Raw genomic sequence first — 26,289 nt, 5'->3', positions numbered from 1 at the left:
GCAATTAGCATGTGTTTGACAACATCTTTTCTTTCCCTGCCTTTTTATTTATTTCTTAAAAGATTTTATTTATTTATTTATTTTTAGAGACGGGGGAAGAGAGGGAGTAGGAGGGGGAGAGAAACATCAGTGTGTGGTTGCCTCTTGCTCACCCCCTATTAGGGACCTGGCCCGCAACCCAGGCATATGCCCTGACTGGGAATCAAACTGGCAACCCTTCGATTTGTAGGCCAGCACTCAGTCCACTGAGCCATACCAGGCAGGGCCCCTGCCTTTTTATTTAAAAGCAAAATACTTCCCTCCTTACATTTGTATAGCTCTTTACGAACTGCAAATTACTTTTACATGCATAATTTAATTATTTCTGAATAAAAATTCCGTAAGGCTGGCAAAATGGTGATAGACTATTATTCCTGTTTTTTAGATGAGAAAGCAGGTGCAGAGAATTTGTGGTCCTTGAGGTCACACAGCTCATCACTGATAGAACCAGAATCTTAGACCATTCAGAAACCTTAGTCTTCTGTTTCTCTGTTCATTTTAATGTCCTTTCTGCATAGTCTCATGGCCATTGCTCTTCTGGAGAACTGTTCTGGAGATCAATAATAATAGGGACAATAATAACAAATAGTGGTTACACAGTACCCCCCAAACCAGGTAATTGGTCAAAATAAATGTTACAGATGATTATCTTTACTTTAAATTCAACTAGTATTTGATTTTCACTAATTCTATGTCTAGAGGTCAATTTTGGGCTCCACCATTAAATAGATAATTACATTCTCTAAAAAAATGAGAAATGATATCAAGAAGAATGAGCAGGGGGTCAGAATGGACAGTATAGTTGGGGCAATTCAAGTGGTGAGAACCAAATTAAATAATACCCTGGCAGTTCGTAAAAATATTTAAGCTCAGTAATGCATGTTTTTCCTTTGAAGAGAAAGTAGTAGAAAAGGTGTTCAGGAACGAGCTTGAGCATCAGTTTACGGCAGATGAGCAGGTTTGGGGGTTTGTTTTTGGTTTTGTAGCAGCCTCTGTTGTACTGTGTAGGAGAAAAATCTGAGAGGCAGTTGAACAGATGGCTGTGGAATGTGAGGCTTTCTGCACCGCCTTACATTGTAAACTACAGAGCACTGCCTTTGGGGTTTTTTTTGGAGCCTACACACACAACACTCTGTAAGTACACAGGAGATTCATTGCCGTGGTCCCAAGTGATGATGGTAACAGATTTGAGAATCCCCAAGGCCAGGGGGTCAGATCCCAAAGTGGCAGGGAGATGGGGTAGGCAGGACTGTGTCATTCCCAAGGGCTTCATAATCAGGAAAAGCTATTTTGTTAGAAGCCATGAACAACTTCCTAGTTGTTAATGCTGTGAGGAAATATCTAAGCTATATTAATAAGCCAAAAAGACAAAAACAGAATATGTATAGTTTGTGTGGTATATCAGATCTATATGAAGACAAACTGCATGTAGAAAAAAGATAACTGACTAAAGTTAACAGTAGTTACCTTTGAGAGGGGAAATTACTGCTGACTTTTTTCTTCATACATTTTCTCTTCTTTGCAGTTTCCTACAGTGGGCGTAATAATTATAGCCACCATACATTGAGTGCTTAATACACTCTGCTAAGCACTTTATGTTCACGATATCATTTAATTCTTATAACCCCCTATTAAGTAGATGTTTTATCCTATTAACAGATGAGACTCAGAGATCTAGTGACTTGTGGAGATGGAACTTTAACCAAGATCTTCCTGATACCAAAGAAGACATCCTAATTAAATATTAACTCCTTTTGGGAAGTGGGAAAAACAGTCATTTATCTTGGAAGGGCACAATATCTTAATAATGTTATATATAGTCCAGACCAGATGAGGCATTAATACCTTTTTGAGCTGGAATGTAGAATTCCTTACTGTTAAAGCATTTTGGGTGTGTCTACAGCTACGGATTGACTTGCCTTCACCAGAACCCTTAGAGTTCTTTCAGTTACATACTCATGCTTTGTGGATTGGTGTAGTAGCCGCTGATAGTTTACAAGCTGGTCTCACACAATATTAATGCTTAGGCGGTGCCACATCTGTGTTTTAAGAAATTAAGAAATATAATATTCCCTGTAAAAAAAGACATCCAGACATCACCTCATCAGAGTCCCATCCAAAACTGTCACATCTTCATTCGTTATTCAGTTGTGATTGGTGATTTTTTTTTTGGATAGTGTGGGAATTTCTAGTTTTGCTTTTTGGCTTAACATAGGATAAGGAGACTTTTCCCATGTCTTCATCTCTTAGCTGGAAAAGTAGGTGAGAATCATAGCTCTTCACTCATTAAGAAGGCAAATGCTACTGACAATCCAAAAATCACACATAATTCAGAAATTATGACACATTAGCTTACAAACGTACAAGGATTATCTCATTTAATGCTCACAGCTCCAACCCTATGAGATAGATATTACTGTTTGCATTTTACTAAGGAGGAAAGCAAGGCTTAGAAAATAGTTGGTTTCCCAGTAAGCAGTAGAGTTAAGATTTGAATCCAGGCTATCTAACTACAGAGTATTAATCATTAACTACTCTGCTATACTAACTCTAAAGCCCAAGTTCTTTACTTATTTTTTATCCTAACCAGAGGACATACTTAGAGGGCAGGGGAGGGAGAAAGAAAGTGAGAGAAACATCGATGTGAGAGAAACAATGATTGGTTGCCTCTTTCACGCCCGCTGACTGAGGATCGAACCTGCAACCCCGGCATGTGCCCTGATGGGGTTGGAACCCATGATCTTTCAGTCCATGGGACGATGCTCTAGCTAAACCACACTGGCCAAGGCTTTGCTTTACTTACTCACATGTTCCTGGGAAATTAACTTCTCTAAGCCCATTTCCATATCTGTAATGAAAAGATAAAAGGACCTTTGTTACAGGGCCATTATGAAAATTAAATGTAATAACATATATAAAGTGTGAAACATATTATTGGGCCCATTCTTGGTATTCAGATTCTTGGCATCCAGTTTCTATTTCTTTCCCTATAATTTTTTGAACTTTTTAGCCCTGAAAAGCAGGCAGTGGGATTTTGGCTGAGTTTCTTGACTTGGAGAGGGTACGGTTTCTTCTGAGATTCTAAGGATACTTTGTCTGAAAAGGAGAAAATATTGTACAGTTATTTTAAAGCAAAACACTACAAAAATTTGAAACAGACGAACAGAGATTAATGGCTAGATTCCAAGGTCACTTCCAAAATGCTCTAAATGTTAACTCCAAGGAAGGTGACTGGACTGAATGATAGATTCCCATTACGCATTTCCTTGCAAAAGCAATTTACAATCAGTAGTATGTTGAACTTTCTTGGCAGATCTGTAGAAACATGGGCAGAATCTGCCATCTGCAGTAGTTGCAGAATATCTCTTTGAGGACAGCTACAGTTTAGGAGGTTGGAAATCAGAGGCTAAATGTTCTAATAAATTTTGCATTTGGGTTAAGAGAAATGAAACAAATATAAACTAGGTTTAGCTTATAAAAACAAGATTAAAGTTCTGAATTTCTTCCTCTGTTGATAGTTCTAAGGCTTCTTAGAGGTTGAATTTTTAAAAGGCAGGATCTCCTGACTTTTAAAAAAAGTTATTCATTCTCCTCCTTCTCCCCCAACAAAATGAAGAAAACATATATATACACCTCCATTTACCAAAAACAAAACCTGAAATGATAGGGAAGGGAGGATGGGAAAGTGTATGTGATCTTTATCTTTCCTCTGGTCCTTGGGCCTCATCCTAGGTGAAAGAATTAGGCAGCTGAGCCAATAGCAGAATCCTAAGCAGATTCTCCGTGGAAGGGGATTGTGCAGCTGCTTTACATAGGATAGTGTCTGCTGCAGGTGTTCTTCCCTTCAGCTGGCTGTAGTCTAGCACAAGAAACAATAGCCAGTGTGGCTGGTGGGAATGTAAAATGGTACAGCCACTTTGGAAAACAGTTTGGCAGTTACTCCAAAAAAATTAAGCATAGAATTACCATATGACCCAGTAATTGTACTCTTAGAGATATACCCAGGAAAATGGAAAACAGGTGTTTACACAAAAACTTGTTCACAAATATTTATAAAATTATTATTCATAATAGCCAAAAAGTGGAAAGAAGCCAAGTGCCCACCAACTGATGAACGGATAAACAAAATGTGATACATTTCTGCAGTGGGATACGACTCAGTCATAAAAAGAATGATACATGCTACAACATGGATGAATCTTGAAAAACATTTTGCTAAGTGAAAGAAGCCAGGAACAAAAAGGCCACATATAATATGATTTCATTTATATGAAATGTTTAGAAGAGGCAAATCCATAGAGATAAAAAGCAGATTATTGGTTGCAAGAGGCTGGGTAGAGGTGGGGATTGGGATTGTATGCTAACAGGTACCATATTTCTCTTTGGCATGATAGGAATGTTCTGGAATTAGATTATAGTGATTATTGTACAACATTCTGAATATACTAAAAGCCACTGAATTGAACACTTCAAAGTGGTTAAAATGGTGAATTTTATGTTATATGCATTTTATCTCAAATTTTTTCAAATTGAAAAGAAAAAATAAAAAGAAACAATGACCAAGTACCTGCACTTTCAGTCCCAGCTTTCAAAACCTCACCTTAGTAGGAAGGAGTTCTAGGACATACTTGCCCATCTTGGTATTCTGTGTGCCCTGATTTTAACATATTAGATTTTCTTAGTTTAGATATATTTTTCTCTGGATGTTCCCTTAACCCCCAATCCACCTTGCTTATTAGCACTTTTATGTTATGTTCTTTTAAGCCCTTTTTTAGTTTTTGTCCTCTTAAGCAATTATCAGTGATGAATGTATTTGCCCTCTACCTCTTCATTAATCACTCTGATTGATGAATACTGAGAGAGTGCATATACAAATGGACAATGATCTGATCATCATATAAAAATAGAACTTTCACCCACAACCTGCCCAAGAAACCAACCCCCTTATCTATAATAAACAACCCAGAAAGCCAGCCTGCTTTAAGTCAAACATACAGGAAGCCAAATTTCTATCTCATGACAGTCCAGCAAGCTAAACTTCTGTAACAATCAGTTCAAAATGGCTCTGACTTGATTAATTAACTGACAACTTCCTTAATTTTTGTCCCTGCTTCCAACATAGGACCAACCAAAGAAAGCCAATATACACCTCTCACAAAGCACATAGGATGCCCAGCTTCTAGTTAACCTGCCTACAGCTGCCCCATGCCATCTGCCTCTAATCAGAGCGACAGAAGGCTTTCCATCTCCCACTATAAAGCTTTACCACTCTTTCGCTTGCTTTTGAGTCTGCTAAAACACGGAATGTTGACTGCCTCACTACGTCAGACTCAGAATAAATAGCCTTTGCTTTTCTTGTTTAGTTGATCTTTATTTCCAAAATACAGATACATTTTATACATATTTACACATTCTGCATTACATATTCTTTTAAAAAGTAATTCTCTGTAATTAGTATTGCAATAATACATTGGATAACCTTCACCCAAGGGTTACTAAAGTTGTGGGTAAAACCATTGTAGAGAAGGAACTCTCTGACAGTTGAGGATTGTCTCCTGAGCTCTCTTTATCACAAGATTCTCCCAGAAAGTACCCTAATACTTCTTTCTAATCAGTTCCCTCCCACTTCCGGGCAACCACTCCTGACTTGTGTCTCCATAGATTAGTTTTCTTTCATTCTTGTGGACTCATACAATATGTATTTTTTATTTGGCTTCTTTCACTCAACAAGATGTTTTGGAAATACGTTCATATTGTTTTGTGTATCAGTAGTTCACTTGTTATTGATGAGTAGTGTTTCATTGTATAAATAGATCCTAGTTTTTTAACTTATTTTCCTGCTGATGGGTATTCAGGTTGTTCCCAGTTTTCACTAGCATGAATAAGCTTGTCAAGAGCATTCTTATACAGCTTTTTGTAGATAAATGTTTTCACTTACATTAGGTAAATTTCACCTCACAGTAAAATTTCTTGGCCATATGGTAAATGTATGTTTAACTTCATAAGAAACTGCCAAACAGCTGTCCAAAATAGTTACACCACTTTTTTATACTCCCATTAATAATGTATTAGAGTTCCAGTTGCACCACATCCTAGCCAGTGTTTGGTGGTGTTAGTCTTTGATTTCAGCATTTTAGTGAGTATAAAATGTGATCTTATTGTGCTTTTAATTGGCATTTCTGTGATGATTAATGATGATGAGCATTTTTTCATGTGCTTATGGACTTCTCCTGTCTTCTTTTGTTATTTAATTGCTTATTCAGATCTTTTGCCCATTTTAACTGAGTTCTTTTTATTATTGATCTGTTAGTTTTTTATATGCTGTGGATATAAGTCCTTTATCAGATACATAAATTTTTAATTTTGACAAAGTTTAATATATCAGGTTTTTACCCCCTTTTATTATTTTTTTATGATCTGGCTGAAAAATCTTTGCTGATCTGTGAGATTGTGAAGATATTTTCCTTCTATAAGCTCACAGTTCTAGGTTTTACATTCAGGTGTCTGATTCAACTCAAGTTAATTTTTGTGTATGAAACTAGGTAGGAGTGGACCTGGGTGGATATCTAGTTTTTTAGCACCATTTGTTAAAGAGACTTTTCTTTTTCTTGACTCGACACCGTGGTCAAAACCAATTGATGTAGTACATATGTGGATCTATTTCTGGATTCTATTCTAATCCTTTGATCTATTTGTCTATGCCTATACCAATACTACACTTGTTTTAAATATTGTAACTTTTTAAGTCTTGCAATGAGATAGTGTAAACCTTCCAAATAAAAAATATTTTAAAATATTATTAAATAATCTTTTAATAGATTATTTTGCTATTCTAGACGTCTTTTAAAAGATTTTTTTTATTCTGTATCCTTTGCATGTATTTATATATTTTAGAATCATCTCAGTTTCTTCAAAAAAGCCTAGAATTTTTATACTGATTGCACTGAATTTATAGGTCAGTTTGGGAAGAAGGAGCATCAATTATATTGAGTCTTCCAATCTATGAATATGATATATTTCTTCACTTATTTAAGTCTTCTGAAATTTCTCTCAGCAAAGTTGTATAGTTTGTAGTGAAGGTTTTGCACATTGTAGATTTATTCCTTGGTATTTTTAAAAATTTTTATAATTTTTATTTTTCAGTCACTGTTTATATTTAATGTTATTTTGTATTACTTTCAGGTATAATTTTGATACTGTTACGAAAGTATAATTTTTATTTTCAAATTTTTTTTCCTAGAATATAGAAATAAAATTGATTTCTGTATATTTAACTTATATTTAACTTGTATCTCATGACCTTGATAAATTAACATTGGTTCTATGAGATTTGGGTTTTTTTAAAAAATATAAATTGCATAGGGCTTTCTACATGCACAATAATATTTTCTGTGAATAGCAGCAACTTCATTCTTTATGACTCCTTTTTATTTTTCTTGCTTTATTGCACTAGCTAGGACTTCAGATACAAAATCGAATAGAAATGTTGAAAGCAGACATCCTTTCTTGTTTCCATTATTAGTGGAAGAAGATTTAATGTTACACCAAGAAGTCTAAGGGTGGCTGTGGGTTTCATAGATATTCTTTAATCAAAGCTGCAACATTTTGAGAAATTTTATTATATGGAAGTGTTGAATTTTGTTAAATGTTCTTTTACTGTATCAATGAGATAATCGTATGGTTTATCTCCTTTGTTCTCTTAATGTGATTAACATCATTGACTTGTTTTATAATGTTCAACTATCCTTGCTTTCCTGGTATAAACCCAGTTGGTCATGGTATATTATCCTTTGTATATACTGTTGGATTCTATTTGTTCATATTTGTTAAGAATTCCCCGTCTCTGTTCATGATGGATATTGGTCTCTAATTTTATTTTCTTGTAATGTTTTTGTCAGACTTAGTGTCAGGATTAGCTTTATAAAACAAGTTGAGAAGTATTCCCTTATCCTCTGTTTTCTGAAAGAATTTGTGTAAAATTGGTTTTACTTCTTTCGTAAATGTTAGATAGCATTCACTTGTGAAGCCATCTGGGCCTAGAGTTCTCTTTGAAGTAAGGCTTTAGGATGATTTCTCTAATATGACCTGTTTTAATTTTGTTTCTTTTTCTATCAGTTTTGATAAGTTATGTTCCAGTAAGTTTGTCCCTTTCATCCAAGATGAAATGACATAAAGTTGTTCATAATATCTTCTTCTTATCCTAAAAACATCTGTAAGATTTGTAGAAATGTCCCCTTTTTTATTCCTGAAAATTATTTGTGTTTTCTTGTTTCTCATTGATCAGTCTTGCTGGAGGAATTATCAGTTGTATTAATCTTTTTTTTAAAACAACATTTGACTCGTTCAGTTGTGTATTGTTTGTCCATTTACTAATTTATTAATCTATTTCTATTTTTATTGTTTCTTTTCATCTGCTTACCTAGGATTTAATTTGATCTTCTTTTTTTACTTTCTTAAGGTTGAAGCTTAGAGCATTAATTATATTGATTTTATTTTTTTATTTTTTAATATAAGCATTTTAAGTTGTAAATTTTTTTCTAACCATTCCTTTAGCTGCATCCCATAAATCTTGATATATTGTGTTTTCATTATCATCAAAGTATTTTCTAATTTCCTTTGTGATTTCATCTTTGATCCATGGATTTTTAGAAGTCTGTTGTTTAATTTACAAATGTATAGGGATCTTTTTTGGATATCTTTTTGGGAACCAGTTGTTTGGATCTATGCTAAATGTTTTGCCTGTGTGAAAGATAACAGAATGAATTTCTCTTCTTACCTTCTAAAATTTCCTAAGTATGGGCTTCAAAATTTTCATTTTTTGATATCTTCTTTCATTTTTTTTGAAATTTAAGATATAACACATCTTATTATGGAACAAATTTTAATGTTGTAGAAGTTATCTCCACATACCCGTTATTGTTTACTTTAATTTTACATATAAAAATATAAGAGTGTCCATTGAATAGGGCCTTTCTGTGTTCATTTTTAGATGATTGTCATTTTTTAAATGTAGCAGTTTATCTGATTTATTAAATGTCACGAATATCAGGCTGGGAATTAAAACCAAAAGCGATTTCTCAAAGAAATATACCTTTTATGACCTGAGGTAATAGTCAACAAGTCACTCTTATATATTCAGGTGTTCGGATAGCAATGCAGTCAGGAATTCCCAAGGAAATGGTTCTTTCTCCTTTCCGTTTCTTTGGTATCTCTGCCAAACACGTAAACCCTAAGGTGAAACAAATGGCTGAATCAGTGAAAGTCTGATGAAACATTGTGATGAGATAAATTATAATCTGCCAGGAACTTTCTTTTCTATGGTTCTTAAAATCTATACATATATAAGCATTGAAAGTCTTTCTGATGTAGCTCTTCAGAGATAATTATTTTCTTTTTAAAACTGGTAGGATAATTCTGGTTCAGATTAAATACTTCTCTAGCTTCATACAAATATGTCTCTTCCCTGACCTTTGAGTGATGGTGACTGTTTCTGTCTCTTACCTTCACCATGGAAGGCTCAGCCAACTTTACACGGATAACAAGTAAAAGTGGACAACATGGTGACTAGAAAGCTACGCTTTGGGCCATCACATTAAACCTGATCTAATGTAGAATAGTCAGGTTGGCACAGAGAACACACGCAGTGGATATTAAGAAACCCTGTGCTGTAATCTAATGTACCAGTATTGCCCACTGCGGAGTGTAAGAAATATGTTGTATAACAACCTGATGATATTTTCTGCTGTTTTTCTTTGGTTGGGAATTTGAACGCAGTAGTTTAACTCATAACATAGAACTTTAAAAGGACAAGATAAACATATATGATGCGGTGTATTTTATTAAGACATCTAAACTTTACCAGACTTCTTTACAGTTGCTTAGAGGAGATTTGGGGTAGAACCTGTGAACATTCAGCTAGGCCCAGGTTTGGCATTTGGAAACAACAGTTTGGCAGAGTGATGGTGCTCTTACACATGCAGGAAACAGTGTTTATAACACTCAGTGTGATCAGGCACTTGGCCCTTCATGAATTTTCAAATAGAAGTGAATTTGACTTATTTTATCATGTGGTCCAATTCTAGTCAAATGTTATGGCTGAGACTAGGGCAGGAAAATTCAGGGTCTACTTCTGATGGTGTTGCCCTGGAGGAGGTGGTCTTTCTCTTCTTATGTTCAGAATTAAGCAGATGAGGTATTTCAGTCCCAGCCAGACTCTTGGGTTCCTTGTAGATTTGTACAAACTTAAGCAGCTTGGTCTTGTCATCTATAGAACTAAGCGTGACCCATGGCCAACTTGTTTCATGCTACTTCTTGAGGTCAGTAGGATTGCGGGATCAAAGTAAAAAGTTTAAAGAAGAGCATATGTTTTTGCTCACAGTCTGGACTATGTATCTGGTAAGGCTCAGCCTTAATGTTTATAAGGCTTTGCTCACCCCATTTGCTTTTTTTTCCCCCAGGCTACAACTGAAGTGGAAATTAAGAAGAAAGGTCCTGGATCTCTCTTAGTGTCTATGGACCAACTGGCCTCCTATGGGCGGAAGGACAGGATAAACAGTATACTGAGTGTTGTTACAAATACACTAGTAGAAGGTACGTGCCCTGTGATGTCAGTCCAAGATGCTGAAATACAAATATGCAGTGTGCATGATAAATATATTCCCTGTCCCATGGTCTGAGTTTTGCAAAAATTGTCTCTAAGCTTTAGAAATAGTGTACTTGTTATAGAAACCAGCATCCCAAATCTGCATACACAGAATCCAGTAAGGACTTCAAAGCTGCTGCCAGCATTATACACAGATAGGAAATAATTATGAAGGGATGATGTAAATGTGAGCTAGAGGAGCTGAAGAAGCTTCTGTAATCGTCATCATGTGGAGCCTGTGGGGTGACATGTGGCATAAAGGAGTGTAGAGTGAAGAACTGTGAAGATATAGGATGATAGAATCTGCCTTGCGCCCTCCAAAACATACCTTCTTCTTTTCCTTTTTAGCTACTTACAGCGCTTTTGGTTTTCCTGTAAGGATGAATGTACTGTGCATTTTGATTGCACCTAATTCTGCATCTCTTCGAACACCCTCACATATTCATAAATATATTTGCTGTGTGACTGGGTAAGCTGAAACCCTGCTTCCTCCAGCACTCCGTGCCGCCCAAAGAGCAGCCACCGTTGACTCACAGCGTGTCTGCAGAAATGCTGCGGTCAGTGCCTGAACTCAGGATTAGGTGGCTCCTCCATGACATAGCCAGGCATGCTGAGGAACATCTCGGGATTTTCCATTTCCCCACAGTCCCCAGCAAGTGCTAGCTTTCTGTCCAAATGTGGCCTGCATGCCAGGCTCCTCTTGCTTTCTCTGGAGCTAGATTCAGTGATAAAATTTTCTCAAGTTTGTGATTGATTCTGCATCAGTCTTCTTCGTTTGATTCATGTTGCTTTAGCTGACTTGTCCCATTAGAGATCCAGACTATTCTTTTTTTTCATTTACAGCTGACATACAATATTATATTAGTTCCAGGTGTACTACGTAGTAATTAGGCATTTATATACCTTAGAAAGTGATCACCCCAATAAGTCTAGTACCCATCTGACACCGTATATAGTTATGGCAGTATTGTTGATTATGTTCCCTATGCTGTATTTTACACCCCCATGACTTTTTATAACTGGCAGTTTGAACTTCTTAATCCCTTCCTTTTTTTCACTCAGTCTTCCAACTCCAGTCCCATCAGGCAACCATCAGTTTGTTCTCTGTATCTTTAAGTTTGTTTCTGTTTAGTTTGTTCATTTATTTTGTTTTTCAGATTCCACATATAAGTGAAAATATATGGTATTTGTCTTTCTCTGTCTGGCTTAATTCACTTAGAATCATACCCTTAAGATCTTTCCATGTTGTTGCAAATGGCAAGATTTCATTCTTTTTTATGCTGAACAATATTCCATTGTATATATGTACCATCACTTCTTTATCCATTCTGTTCCAGACTATTCTTGAGGCCTCAAATTGCTGTTCTTCAGAGCTCAGACACCCAGACTAATCCAACAATAACCAGAGTCCCTGACATAGGGAGGCTCAAAATTATCCTGGTGTCCTTGGAGCAAGTTATTTTTTGAGTCATTGAATCATTTAAGCCTAGCACCACTATGTGTGTGTGTTGGGCAGGGGTGTCTGTGGTGAAGGGAGAGTCTCTAGAAAGGAGCGCCCTTGGAGGGTTTACATCTGTGCATATGGAAAGGAATTACAGTTTACCTTGACCCGTCTGGAGAATGTTGTCAGATAAAAAGTACTGAACTGCCTGCTTTCAGCCACCTGAACAACTTCAGTTATTCCTATTTTCTTTCAGTCCCATCAAGGTCCTTGCCTGATAAAACATCTTTAAACTCTGTACCTTATCCTGAACCTTGGTGAATTTTGTTCTTCACTTGCAGACCAAGACGATTTCTCTGAGTGTCTGTGGCAGTTGAGAAAGAAAAATAACACCCCCCCCCCCTTGTCCTGGCAGGTGCAGCTCAGTGGATTGAGTGTCAGCCTATGAACCAAAGGGGCGCCAGTTTGATTCCCAGTGAGGGCACACGCCTGGGTTGCGGGCCAGGTCCCCAATGGGGGACACGTGAGAGGCAACTGCACATTGATGTTTCTCTCCCTATCTTTCTCCCTCCATTCCCCTCTCTCTAAAAATAAATAAAACCTTTAAAAAAAACAAACAAAAGAAAACTTAACACCCTCCAAGGGCATGTTTTATTATTGGCAAAGACATAAGAACAGGAGAACTATCAATGCAATGCAACAATTATTCATTGATTACCTCAGTGCCGTAGCACAGAGTCTAGCAAAAGTAGATGCTCAGAAAATGATTGTTGGACTGAACCGTGCTGTGTGTGGAGTTGTGGAGAGTGTTGGTGCTGCAGGGTTTCCTCGGGAGGCTTCATACTTTTGTCATCCTGCTGAGTTAGAGCTAAATCATTGCAGAATTACTGTCTTTCTCCGGTCTCTTTCCTCTTCTCTCTGTCCTCTTCTTTCTCTTTCTGTCCTGCTACTCATTCTCCACCCTCCACCCACGAGCACACATGTAAAAAAAAAATGGATGCAAGTGTAGCTCAGGGGGGAGAGAGAGACGACTGCAGTTGTGTTCCTGAGTAGGCAGTCGTTCAGATTCTTTTTTCTTTTTTCGAAGCTCTGAAGTTCATATCACCTGTCCCTTTCCTGCCTGTTCCTGCTCAGACTTTCCTCCTGTATGCTCCCCTAGTGTTTGCCTCCCTTTGTTAAAACTGATGAGACAGCTGCTGTAAGCAAAGAACGATGAATGGCTGGTGCTGAATAATGTGAGAGGGAATTAAAGGACATTAAGAAAGATTTATTCCTATTTAACCACTGGTCCCTCTGGATTTAATGATCACTACAGCATGAAAAGCCAGCATTGAATGAATAATTGTTCCTGCTTCCCAGACCTTCAGTTAGGAAACTCTGACATTTTAATCCAAAGACTGAAATTACTATTATATAAAACCAAAGAAGCAGGCTCTTACCTACCACAGTGGAGAATTCCAGCATCCTATAAATAATGGAAAGTCCTGCCTGCTCTGCCTCACACTATCCTGTTGCAGAAGTGCTCACCGCATCCAGAAAACTCAGTAGAATGCAGTCAGCAGAGCCATCAGCTTTGGGGATATTTCAGAGGACTGGAGGTGGGGCGTAGGCAGAGAGTAGCGTAGTTTCACTCTGCCTCAGAGCAGTAAAGCCCTGGGAGAAGGGGAGAGCAGGTGAAGTAGCAGTGAGGAAGTAGTGATGGTACTTGGCATTACTTATTCTTGGGTTGAACAGTTTCAGAAACTCCCCTATAGAGGTAACTGACTGTAGCTGTTGCTGCCACAAATTACTTACTCACTCTTATTCAACTGGCGAGCATCAAGGGGCCGGACCGTTACTTCTCTGATATCTGTCTGCCTTTCTGGCACAGCTGTAAGCTCTGTAAGGATGGAGACTCTTGTTCTTCAGTGTTTTCCCAGTGTCTGGAAAATTGTAGGTGCTTAAAAAGTTGTGGAATTGAATTGAATTGAGAGAAGCCCCTGCCTTCAGAAACCTCATGGGCTGCTCACACCACCATCTCAGTGGAATTACGAGGCCCTCTCTGAAAACAGTTCCCAGTACCCCAGAAGTTGAGACCTACAGCACCCTCTCTGAAAATGTCCAGAGCAAGGAAGGGAGACCCCGCACCCCCTTTATGTTAAACTCATTCTAGGCATATGGGGCCAGTAAGTTTGCAAAGTTGTGAGTTACTTTATACACTTTCTTGTTACACCTAATTGATCTTTTCTAGCTTTTAACACTCTACATTGACTTAATGTTTGGTGGAATGGAAAAAGTCCTGAGGATCTACTCTTCTCAGTGAAAGCGGTTAAGAGACAGCTAGTATCCCTCTAGGAATCTTCTTGGTGCCCCATAGGGTAAAGGCGCCCCTCCTTGCTGCCTGGCAAAGACTTGGAGCCTAGTTCATTATAAAACATCACAATTGTGTCAACTGTCAGAAACGTGAACAGTAGCTGCCTCAACCTCCACGTGCATGCTTGTGACGGTGAGCAGTAGACATTTGAAGAAGGGAAGAGATAAAAAAAGGAACAGAACCAGATTTCCAAATATGTACTACAAGAATTTATGGAAATAAGAGAACCTTTTCATTTTCTTTTTTGGGGGAAAAAAACTAAATTTACCTTGGGAACGGAGGGAGTTCTATAAGGAAGAAGCCAAAGCAAATTTTCTTCACAGACTTCCTTTCCCACGCAGACTCCCACGAGGCGCTTACTGTGGCCCTTAAATCTGAAAAACCAAGGCAACCATTTTCTTAGCAACCAGGGAGCCAATCAGAAACCTAACCAAAGCACCCCATCTAAAATAAAGCCATCACCATGGGTACCATCCAGCTGTTGGAAAAAGGGAAAGTAGACTAATTGAAGTCTTCCATCTTGTTCTTGATGAAATGTTGGGAAACTTTTTTCTGTTCTGTGAATAATTTGGTTTTGTCAGAAGAATTGGGCAGAGGGGGATGCAGTTACAGCTAACCCTGCAGAACCGAATACCTTGTCTGTAAGGATTATCATACTAATGGGTTTGCAAAGTTACACCTCTTAACATTCTCCTAAGTCAAGATCCTTGGACTTTTATAATGCTAGCTATTATACTTCATATTCAGTTGGCAGAGCTTTGTTACCTAGGTCCTCATGCCTTGGTGGGTGTACCTGCCAGCTGAATGGCTCTCTGTCTTTAGTGTCTAATCATCCTTTTTAATCTTTGCTTTATAAACGACCTTAGAGATCATCTAGTCCAGTGATTTTTGGTCTGTGTTTATCAGAATCCTAGGATCCTGGAGAAGTACCTGAGGAAAGGAAGAAGTCAGTTGGACTGGCTCCAAGCTCCTCCTCTTATCTCAACTAGAGCAGTTCCTGGTTTCTCTGTCTTACATGTTAGGGCTTACATAAAATCTTGTTTGGGAAAAAATAAAAGATTCTGCTTCTAAAAGAGACAGACAGAAAGATAGGGAGGATAAGACAAAAGAAGGAAAGGAGGAAAAAAGAAAGAAGAAAGGGACCGAGAGAAGGAGAGGGGAAGAAGATAAGAAAAGGATGAAAGTCAGGGTAAGAGAGAAGGAGAAAGGGAGAGAGAAAGAGATGAGAAAGAGAAAGGAAGGGAGGAAAGGGAAAGGGAATGTGACTTACATTTCTAACTGGATTGTGAATTATAAACTCATTGACTTCTCGGGAAACATAAGCGATACATACTGCATGATGGCTTGGTTGACAGTGCCAATTCTGCTGTAAAGATAATAACAATAGCAGATATTTCTGCAGCATTTAATAAATGCTAGGGTGTCCTAAGGCCCTTTATTTTAGCTCATTTAATTCTCTTAGGAAATTGAAATCGCTTGCTCAAGTTCCCACAGTTAGCAAGTATCTCAGCTGGTATTTGCACCAAGGTATGTCTGGCTTCAAAATCTGTGCTTTTGACTGCTTCTTTGATAATAATTGAATGATACAATGTGTAATATAGTACCATTTATTGAGGGCTTACCTAGTGCCAGGTCTGCTTTAGACACCTCAACTCATCTAATCCTTAATGAATGATGAGAATTACAGGATTGGTTTATTGTATAACCTTAAAGAAAGTGCCATTTCAGATGAGGCCACTGAGACACAGAGGAGTCAACACCTTGCTCAAGATCACACCGCTTGTGAGGGTAGAAGCCAGTTGAACGGGGATGGGGGTGGGGGTGCGGTGAGACTCCAGAGGCTAAGCTCCCAACTACTATGCTGTGCTCCCAAAATGGATCGAGTTCTGTTTATAACTAGCTCATTATTAACGGGGAAGTGCTCCTGTCCTGCTCATGCCTCCTGTCTTCCTGTGAGAGAAGAAATACCCAGGGAAACACTATGGAAAGTTCTCACTTAAGCCGCCTTTGTTCTCATGTTTGTAACAGCGATAATGCCCCAGTGAAGCGTTGCACCATCTTCTTTGTTTTCTTACTGTGATTGAGGGGCCACCTTTGTTCTTTACTCCCTACAGAGCTGGAAGAGTCCCAGAGAAAATGCCCACCATGCTGGTATAAATTTGCCAATACTTTCCTCATCTGGGAGTGTCACCCCTACTGGATAAAAGTGAAAGAGATTGTGAACTTGATTGTTATGGACCCCTTTGTGGACTTAGCCATCACCATCTGCATTGTCCTGAATACACTGTTTATGGCAATGGAGCACCATCCTATGACGCCACAGTTTGAACATGTCTTATCTGTAGGAAATCTGGTAAGATAGAGTGCTGTCTCCTGATTTTGTGGTCGGAACATGTTTTGCCTGTAGGACATGTTTTTTCTGACACTGAAAGCAGGAGTTGAGTTGAAAAAGAAGTAATAGTTAATTGGAAGACAAATGCTTCCACATATGCCATGGGCCCCAGCCGCTTCTGCTCACTGTTGTGATCCCTGGCTGTTTCCTCTTTCTGCAGAAGTTAGAAGACGTCATTTAGGAGCTATTGGCAGAAAACCAACCATGGTGGCAGAATGGGAGGCATGGTACAGCGGGCTGGTTTCAGCAGCCTGAGCCAAGGACTTCTGGATATTTTTTTCATTCTGTTACTCACATTGATTCCTGCATTGGTCCAGCAAATCACTTCCCCTTTCACCTTCAGTGACAGCCACCACAAAATAGGGGAGCTCTTTAAGTGCATTAAATGTAACTACAAATTGGCCTGCGCCGTCATATTAACTATCCATATGTGCACTGTCTAGGGGAAGTTTTTGATTCTAGGTTCATTTCCCTGTCCAGTCCAACTTCTGGGCTGTCATCCACTTTCCACCATTAGTTGATCCTCGCCAGATTTATTGTAATGTTAGCCTAAGTCATATATTTCATATATGATATTAATTAGAAGATAAATAGGCTCTTTCTAAAAAACTGATTACACAGTTATTCTGAGATCAAGTAGTTGTGATTTGGGGGTTATCTGTTTTACTTCTTTAGTTCAAAATCAGGAGTTGATTGAATTTTGATAGATAGTAAAGAATCAGTTGGAAAGAATCCTCTCGGTCATCTGAGCCCTGTTATTCTAGAGGAGTTCCACCACAGGCATGTCAAATCTAGTTGTTACCAGTTAATTGGAGCATAATCTCTCTCTGTTTGTATTTTTCCCTCCCTGCTTCCTTTCCTGCCTTCCTCTCCTCCCTCTCCCTTTCCCTCACCCTCCATCCCTCCCTCCCTCCCTCTCCCTCTCCTTCCCTCTCTTCACCTCTCTCTCTGTCTTTCTCCCTCTCTCACACAAACACACATACACACACCACAAGTTTCTTCCTTAAGTTCTAAAACACTATTAAAGTGTTATAATATCATTTTGAGTTCTGATTCTGGAAACACACATGGCAAAAGAGATCCTTTGCCTGGCTAGTCCTTGTAGCCTGTTGTGTAGCCTGGTGTACATCCAAGATGATTCTGTGGTCTCTCCAGTCTCCATCTCTAGGTGACCTCACTGCTGTAATGGGACCTCTCATGTGCAGCCTGATGAAATACCCATAGTCTGAAATAGCTATGAGGAAATCTGCTAACTGGCTCTGGAAGGTGCCTGAAAATGGGCTTGCCCTGTGACTGGCTGGCCCAGGGCCTTGGCCATCAAGCAGCATTTTGAGCCAATGAACAATATCTTATATATAAGCTTTATTTTTTTCTAGCCACAGGTTAAGTAATAAGAAATATGACTGGACCAATTTTGTTGGTGGTGGTGGTGGTAATGGTGTTTTCCCTATAGCATTGTTTTTCCCCCTCAAAGTCTTTAACTTGCTTTTTATAAAATTGGTTCTCAATTTCCAAGAGATTTTGAAAGGCCCTTTTACCAACCACCAGCATAATTGCTCTCAGGCCAGGCCAGCAAATAACATTATTTTTTCCTTCATTAAAAATCTACAGAGATTGAGAGTCACACCTAAATTAGAGTTGTAAGCATTCAGAAGTCTTTGCTTGGAACCATTAGTGAAGAAAGAGGAGAGGAAAGAAGGTTGGCAGCTAATATTCAGGGACTGCATTAGGCCAGCCAAGCAGAATCAAGTTCTAAAATAAGAAAGTACAGCTGAGGGAGGAGGAGGTGCAAGGAGAAAGTAAATGTACAATTAGCAACAGGCATGGAGAGCAGTGTGTGGTTCAGGATACTTTGGACTGGCTGACGGATTGTGCGTGAGGGTGAAGGGCAGGAAATGAAGAATTGTGCCTCGGGGGTTAGAAAATATACTTTTCTGCCAATCAAGTGCTAAGTTGATCAGAAAGAACCCAGAATTAGAAGTCAGAAGATTTGGGTTTAGGTTCCTGTTTGATATAGTTTAACCTTAAATAAGCCATTCATTCAGTTCAGAAATGTTTTAGATCTATAAAATGAGGCTAACACCATGTCATCCATCAGTGGTTGGGAGGATAAAATGAGACACTATGTGGAAGTTTTTGGAATAGTGAAAAGTAGTCTATAAATCTGAAGAAATGTATTAGTGTAACTCAGTAGGAGAATTTTCAAAGACTTCGAGTTTTGGATAGAGTCTTTCACAGAAACCGAAGAAAAAGAGGATGGAAAAAGGTGAGATTGACTAGCTTGTGAGTACAACCTCATCTTATAGTTGGAATGAGAGGCCTTTCCCACCCTCAGACAGTGATTGAGCTGTGTTTGTTTGTAGATGTGCAGATGGTTGTTTCTGAGGGAAGATGAGAAGTCTTCTGTAAACCTATAATCCCTGCCTCTTCTACCCTCCCCTCAAGGAAGACTCCACTAATAGAAAGAACCTTGAAGATAATTTGATCCAACCCACAGGTTTTATAAAAGAAGTTAAAGCCCAGGGAGGCTATGTGACTTACACAACTTTTGTATTATTTAGTCATGATTTTTGTCTTGCCTTTTTTGCCCAACAGTGGGTTTATAAGGCAGTTTTTTAAACAATTGTACCAAGAAGTTTTAAGTATGATATAAAGAACTTTCTCCTGAGAGTAAGTTGCTGACACAGCCTTATCACCCCGAATACTTTAATGTAGTGTATGTTTTGTATGAACAAGTGCATTCTCCTGTGTAACCTTGGTGTAACTGTCACAGTCAGGAAATTAACATGGGCACGTTACAGCCATCTAATTCTCAGGCCCCCTTAAGTTTTGCCAATAATCCCAGTAATGTCTTTTATGACAAAAGGATTCATTTTGAGTTACATATTCCATTTAGTTCCTATCTCTTTAATCTTCTTCAGCCTGGGAGAGTTCCTCAGTCTTCCTTTGACTTTCATGACCTTGGCACTCTTGAAGACTACACAGTTATTTTTTAGAATTCCCTCAGTTTGAGTTTGTGTACTGCTTCCTCATGAAGAGACTGAAGTTATGCTTTTGGCAGGAAGATCACACCAGTGAGGCTGTCTTCTCACTGCATCTACCAGGTGGCACACAATTTTCCATTTGTCACGTTGCTGGTGCTATTGATGACTTGATTAAGGAGGTGTCTGCCAAGCTTCTCCCCTATAAAGTTATTCCTTTGCCATTTATAGTTAGTATTTGTGAGTAAGGTACTTTAAAACTATCTGAACTACCTGTTCTTCATTAAACTTTTGATTCATTCCTGTATTTATTTATGTCAGCATGAATGCATGTTTTCCATTTTATCCAGTGGTTTATAACCCATTACCATCATTTACTTTGATGTCTAATAAACCACTCCAGGTTTGGCCAGTGGGAGCCCCTCCGGCTGCGTCTGTGTCCTCTCAGCATGTTCTCGGTACTTCCTTTTTCTCTGCTGTCACAAAATATTTCAAGCTAATCTTCCGTTTTGCCTGCCTCAGGCCTGGAATCAGCCATTTCTCAAGGATCCCTGGTTTAGGGGAAATGGTATTTAGAAGTGAGGCTCTAGAGGAGTGATAGGCAGGCCTCGGCCCTCTCTGTACAGGGTGGCTGTGAATATCAGGCCACCTGTATGTACTGAAAGCCATGAGTTCTTGCTGTCACTTCAATCCCAGTCCTGCACTATAGGATTCATTCTAGTTTTCTCCTCTCTCTGTTTGAAACTCCTTATCCAACAAATAGAAACCCAGTTGCCACTATCTTTAATGTGTTAATTTATTGGATCAAAAAGCTACTGTTGCCTCTAACAGCATGGATGCCCTCCTCACACTGCCCGGGCTCTGACTCCCTGTAGCAGGCTCTCCAGCTTCCTCACCAGTGTCCTGTATGGGGACCGTTCCTTAAACTTCACAGGCCCTGACCCCCCAGGCCAGGCCACCCCACACACTCTTTACCCTTGCCCCACTTGGACTCGAACACCTCGCAGTGGGCCTTGCCCTACACGGACCCCTCCTCACCCCACACCGGGCTTCCCCGGCTTGGGGGCTCTTCATCCTGCCTGGGCTCTGATACCCTGTGCTGGGTAGCCGTCCCTCACAAACACCCTCTGCATCCCAGTCAGACTCTGACAGCTTGTATTGGACTGTCCCCTGAAGGGGACTCCCCTCTTTGGTCTGCACAGCCTGTGACAGCCTACACCAGGCTGCTCCCCTGCATCAGATTCCCTGCTTGGGCCCCCGCACCTGGTGCCAGGCCTCCGTCCCTGTGGACGCCCACCCGCGGGATTTCGGACTAAATCATCTGAGGGGTTGGAAGTACGGAAGGAAGGGCAAAGGCTTAACTGGATGTGTAAGTCTGATTTCTGAGATTCTAAGCATAAAAAGGAAAATCAGAAAGCTATTTTCCTTTTTTACCAAACACACATAAATGTTATCATTTCTTAACTACACTTAACCACAGCTCAACTAGATTTTCAACCAAAAGGAATTCTTTTTATATTTTAGTTTTTCTTTCATCTCTGTCCTTGTAGCCCCTTGTGCGTACCTCTCTTTAAACACTTATGATATTTTAGGTTTTGTGTCTCCTCCTCGTTGGGTAACAACCATGCCAATTTGCACAGCTCTGAGGAGGCTTCTGCGGTGTGGAACTTCAGTTTTAACAGTGGGACAGTCTTAGGCAAACTGGTACAAGTTGGTCTTCCTAACTGGAGACCCAGGGTGCAGACTTTCAGTATTAAGAAAACCTTGGGCAAACCGAAGGAGTTGGTTACCCTGCCTCCTGGTGACTGAGTTCCTAAGAAGCTATAATTTTTCATGTTCATATATTGTTTTTTTCATGTCTCCATTGTGGTACATATGAGGCTTTTATCTAACTGAATGTCATTAACTTTGGGGGAAGAGCCATCACAGAACAGGAGCTAATGAGCCCCCTGCTGAGAGGAGACAAGAGCACGCAAACCCTAGTCACTCCCAGATGAGCCCGAAGTCTGTTCGCAGTTGCAGTCATGGCCGAAGGAGCTGTGCCGCTTCTCCCCACCGTTCCCAAACCCCAGAGTGACCGTCAAAGCAGTGCCCCAATCTCAAGACATTGTAGGCCCTACTTGGTGACCTGGCAGTACAAGTTCCCAGGCCTGTGCCAGGGCTTGTCCAAACTAGAAAGATACGCCAAGTCTGAATTCAGAACATCCTATTAGAACGGCAGTTCTCAATCTTTTTTTGGTCTTAGGACCCCTTTACACTCCTAAAAAGAGCTAAAAGCTTTCGTTTATGAAAGTTATATCTATCGTTATTTACCATATTTGAAATTAAAACCACAAAAAATCTTAAATATTTATTTAAAAACAATAATGTACCCGTCACATAATTACATAAATAACATATTATATAGGGCAAAATTATATTTTCTAGAAAGAAAAACAGGATTGTTTGACATCTTTGCAAATCTCTTTCATGTCCGATTTAATAGAAGATAGTTCAGTTCTCTTATTTGCCTATGTATTCAATCCATTGTGATATATTGTTTTGGCTGAAATGCAGGGAGAAAACCTGGCCTCTCACAGATATTTAGTTGGGAAAAGGAGGGCGGGCCCTGTGTCAGGGTCTTAGGGACCCCAGGAATCCTCAGCTACGCTTTGAGAACCGCTGCATTAGAACATAAGTTCCTAGATGAGTATTGGATGACATTCACAAGAGTGACATTTATGTACAGTTGTTGATACACAGTTCAAAGCTCTTTTTTCACCTCTTCAAAAAGCATATTTCAGTGCAATAAGTGTGGTATCATAGAGATAACCATAAATCTGCTCTTCTCTGTTTTTTTTTTAAGTCATTTCATCCTACAACCAATAGTTACAACTTTATTTTTGCTCAAACCCCAAACGATGGGAGCACACTATGTGCTGAAACAAAACGGTTGCTGACCTCTGTCGTAGGCATTCCTGCCAGGCGTCCGGGGGCCATTCCTCCCATTGAAAGGCAGCACCACATAACTGGGCCATTGTTGATTTCACTTAGGAACCAGAGTTCCCACAGTATGGATATTCCATAGTCAATCAGCCAGTGCTTATTAGTGAGCGCTTCTTGTGTGTTCACGAGGAGCCAATGGTACCACAAATTCAGCCTCTACTTAGTGTGCACTAAGCAGGCTAACATTTCTATGTAGAGAAACCTTTGATGGGTTTACACTAAGGGTAAAATGTATGTCGCGAATTGATTAGCGGCCCCCACTTTCCCTGACCTCACTTAATGGGATGCTTTATCTATAAATACTTAGCTTGCCCTGTGAACTTTGATTTTTGCTTAACTGGATCTCTTCAGGGAATGTTTTCTTTCCATTGTAGAATCCTGCATCTTCACTTTAGAAAAATGGGGAACCACAGAATAGTATATGGACACCAAAAACTGGTAGCCTGCTTATCCTTTTTGATGTTTGTCCTTCAAGTCATTCTGTTTTGTTATTTTTATTCATCAATTCAGTGTATTTCCAAACAGCATCTGTAATCTAAGTACTTTTTAACTATTTTTAATTCTTGCCTCAAACCACGTCTTCAAAGTTTTTCTTTAACTCCTTCATGTGTAAATTTGATAACGAGGTGGTTACAAGTACTAATTTATTACGAGTTTTAAATCTATCACATATAATGTTCTGTCCTTTAAAAACATAAGTCAGTCAGAGTCCGATGTTATGTGGTTAGCTTGGAATGAGGGAATTAGTTTTTCATGGCATTTGACTCTCCTACTGTGTGTTATATGACTAAGCCTGTGGGATACAGAAGGCATTAGGAAACATGAGGTGCTCTGTCAGGCAGAAGAGTGGAAGACAGGGGATGAAGGAAGAAGTCCGGGGGCCATTTCTCCCATTGAAAAGCAGCACCACATAACTGGGCCATTGTTGATTTCACTTAGGAACCAGAGTTCCCACAGTATGGATATTCCATAGTCAATCAGCCAGTGCTTATTAGTGAGCGCTCTCCCTATAAACTCCAGATCTAAAATAGTTGTTACTTCATTGATTATCACATTGAAAAAATAAAAAAAGAAGCACCAAAGTCTCCAACAGAAAGAAACTTCTCTGAGGATATACCACCCAATGGAATTTATATAAGCAGTAAAAGTGAGACAGGAAGACACTGTAGCAATGTGAATAAAGCCATGATGAATTCTATGTATTCTATGACTTTACAACTTTGTCAAAATCTCTATGCATTTGAAAAAAAGCAGAAGGGGAATATATGTAAATGATAGTCGTATGCAAGGTGTAAGACTATGGATGTCTTTTCTGTATTTTGTACACTTTTACAATTGCTTTACAATTTAAAATAAGAAGCCCTGCAGTATATGTTTTAAGTTTGATAAGACATGTAATATCAAATCAGAAATAATGCTGTATCTTTCTAATATAATTATAAAACAACAGGTGATTTCTTTTTTAGGCAAACATCCCAGGCATACATACTCAAATGACTGCTCTCCCTTGAGAATTCCCATTGCTTAGAATAATTTTTCAACTGCACTCTTAACAATGTGATTTGGGTGGTTCTGGCAACAAAGATGGGAACACTTAGCCTGGGTACTTCATTCAAGAGGAAAATAAGACTGTCCTGCATCATGTGGAGTGGCCATGGGACATCCAGAAATTGATGTCCTCAGATGCAGGATTTAACCAAGGCTAGCTAGCCCTTGTGACTTCTTGGACATGCTGTATTCAAAGATGATGATAAAGGCATTCTCCTTCTATTATTTCTTTTTCTTAACCCCTGAATTTCCTTCTTCAGGTTTTCACTGGAATTTTCACAGCAGAAATGTTCCTGAAGCTTATAGCCATGGATCCCTACTATTATTTCCAAGAAGGATGGAACATTTTTGATGGATTTATTGTCTCCCTCAGTTTAATGGAACTGAGTCTAGCAGATGTGGAGGGGCTTTCGGTGCTGCGATCTTTCCGATTGGTATTACATGTTTCTCCAGTTTCTTTCTATGTTTCCTGTCTTGCAGCTACTATAAAGATTTTTGCATAAGTTAATTTTATTTTTAAAAATCCTCAGGTATATTCTACTCCCAATGCCAGGCGGCTTTTCAGTGACTTAGCTACTAAGATCTTGAAAACTTTCCTGCTACATGCCTAATACAGAAGTTAGTTTTTAATGCCAGTCACAGACATCAATTTTAAGAAATTTCTCAATATAATGGTTAACCTAAAAAGTGAAGGGACTATTCGGAGGTCTGATTTGGATTTGCTAGTAAACCTATTTCTTCATTCAAACATCTCCCTGAAATGGCAGAAATTCCTCCTTATTCAAAAATGGATCTCATTTCTTCTCTTTTGGCGAATCCTTGCAAAAAATGAAAATGAAGTAATCTTTTAAAATATTATATTGAAATTAGCTGTTGAACATTGGCCTTGTTTTCCATATCATTAGCTAAGAAGAATTTTTTAAATTAGTGTATATGAAGAAGTTAATGTGTAAATTACTAAAATGACTCTGAAAGAGTTAACAGTGTTTTCCAAATAGCTTCCCATAAGCACAAGTGATGTGCTCCTTAAGCCCCTTGAGAAGCCGAGTGGATATTCCACTCAGACAAAGCATCAGAACTGGGTTAGGTTTTTATCTTCCTATTGGGAAAATACCGAAGTAAGCACTTGCAACTGCAAGAATATAAGGTTTTTTCATCAGGATATTCAGCATATCTAAGTAAGAGAGTTAGAACAGAGTGAAAACATTTGTAAAATAGAGATCTCATTCAGTCCAAGTCACAAATTTAACGTCTGTCAAGTTTCTGGAACCTCTGCTTACTAGTTTTTGGTTAGGATCCAGCCCACAGTAGATTTTTTTTTCACAATAGACTTTCTGAGAACAGTTCTTATTATCTAGAAAATGAGAGGAAAGATTAAGAGATAGAAGCCTTAGCACTGATTTTCTTAACAAATTAAGGAAGCCAGTCAGAAAGGGGGAAACTATGAGTGACCCAGATAAACACACAGAGCAACACCTGATAAACCTTGAACTCTTAGAGAAGACTAAAGTTTTCAGTAAAAGAAAAAAAAAATGTTCAAATCAATGCTGCTGTTCTACCAGAATTCCTATTACCTATTATCTGTTAGTTGTTAACTTACGACATCTGATGATGATATTATCATCATTCCATTCATAGGGTTTCTGTGTTCTCAGGCTGTTAGCCAAGACCTTGTAATCTATTCATATGAATGCTTATAGAATATAGAAATTTCATGATTGACAGATACTAAAAGTTCCATCCTCTAAATTAATATCAGTACAGGGTGGGGCAAAAATGGGTTTAAAGTTGGAGTACATGAAACACGGTTTATTCTTGTATTATTACTTATTAATTATTGTATTATTTTCCATATGACCAAGTATAAATGTAATTTCCCCCCACTTTATATAGTCCCTTTTCAGGAAG

At 38.8% G+C, this 26,289-nt stretch overlaps 1 protein-coding gene across 1 annotated transcript in view; it reads left to right on the top strand.

Moving 5' to 3' along the window:
• The window catches only part of SCN8A (sodium voltage-gated channel alpha subunit 8), a 183,965-nt gene that overhangs the window by 121,919 nt on the left and 35,757 nt on the right, over positions 1-26,289 (top strand). The window contains exons 13-15 of the mRNA XM_054591086.1: positions 10,497-10,629; positions 16,590-16,828; positions 24,642-24,815. Coding sequence (XP_054447061.1) covers positions 10,497-10,629; positions 16,590-16,828; positions 24,642-24,815 — 546 coding nt within the window. The remainder of the gene's footprint in view (positions 1-10,496; positions 10,630-16,589; positions 16,829-24,641; positions 24,816-26,289) is intronic.

This window comes from Pteronotus mesoamericanus, unplaced genomic scaffold, assembly GCF_021234165.1.
Source record: "Pteronotus mesoamericanus isolate MK-2021 breed Mesoamerican mustached bat unplaced genomic scaffold, CSHL_Meso_final scaffold_21, whole genome shotgun sequence".
NCBI classification, from domain to species: domain Eukaryota; kingdom Metazoa; phylum Chordata; class Mammalia; order Chiroptera; family Mormoopidae; genus Pteronotus; species Pteronotus mesoamericanus.
The sequence above is the reverse complement of the archived record's forward strand: the minus strand, read 5'-3'. Positions and strand labels throughout refer to the sequence as shown.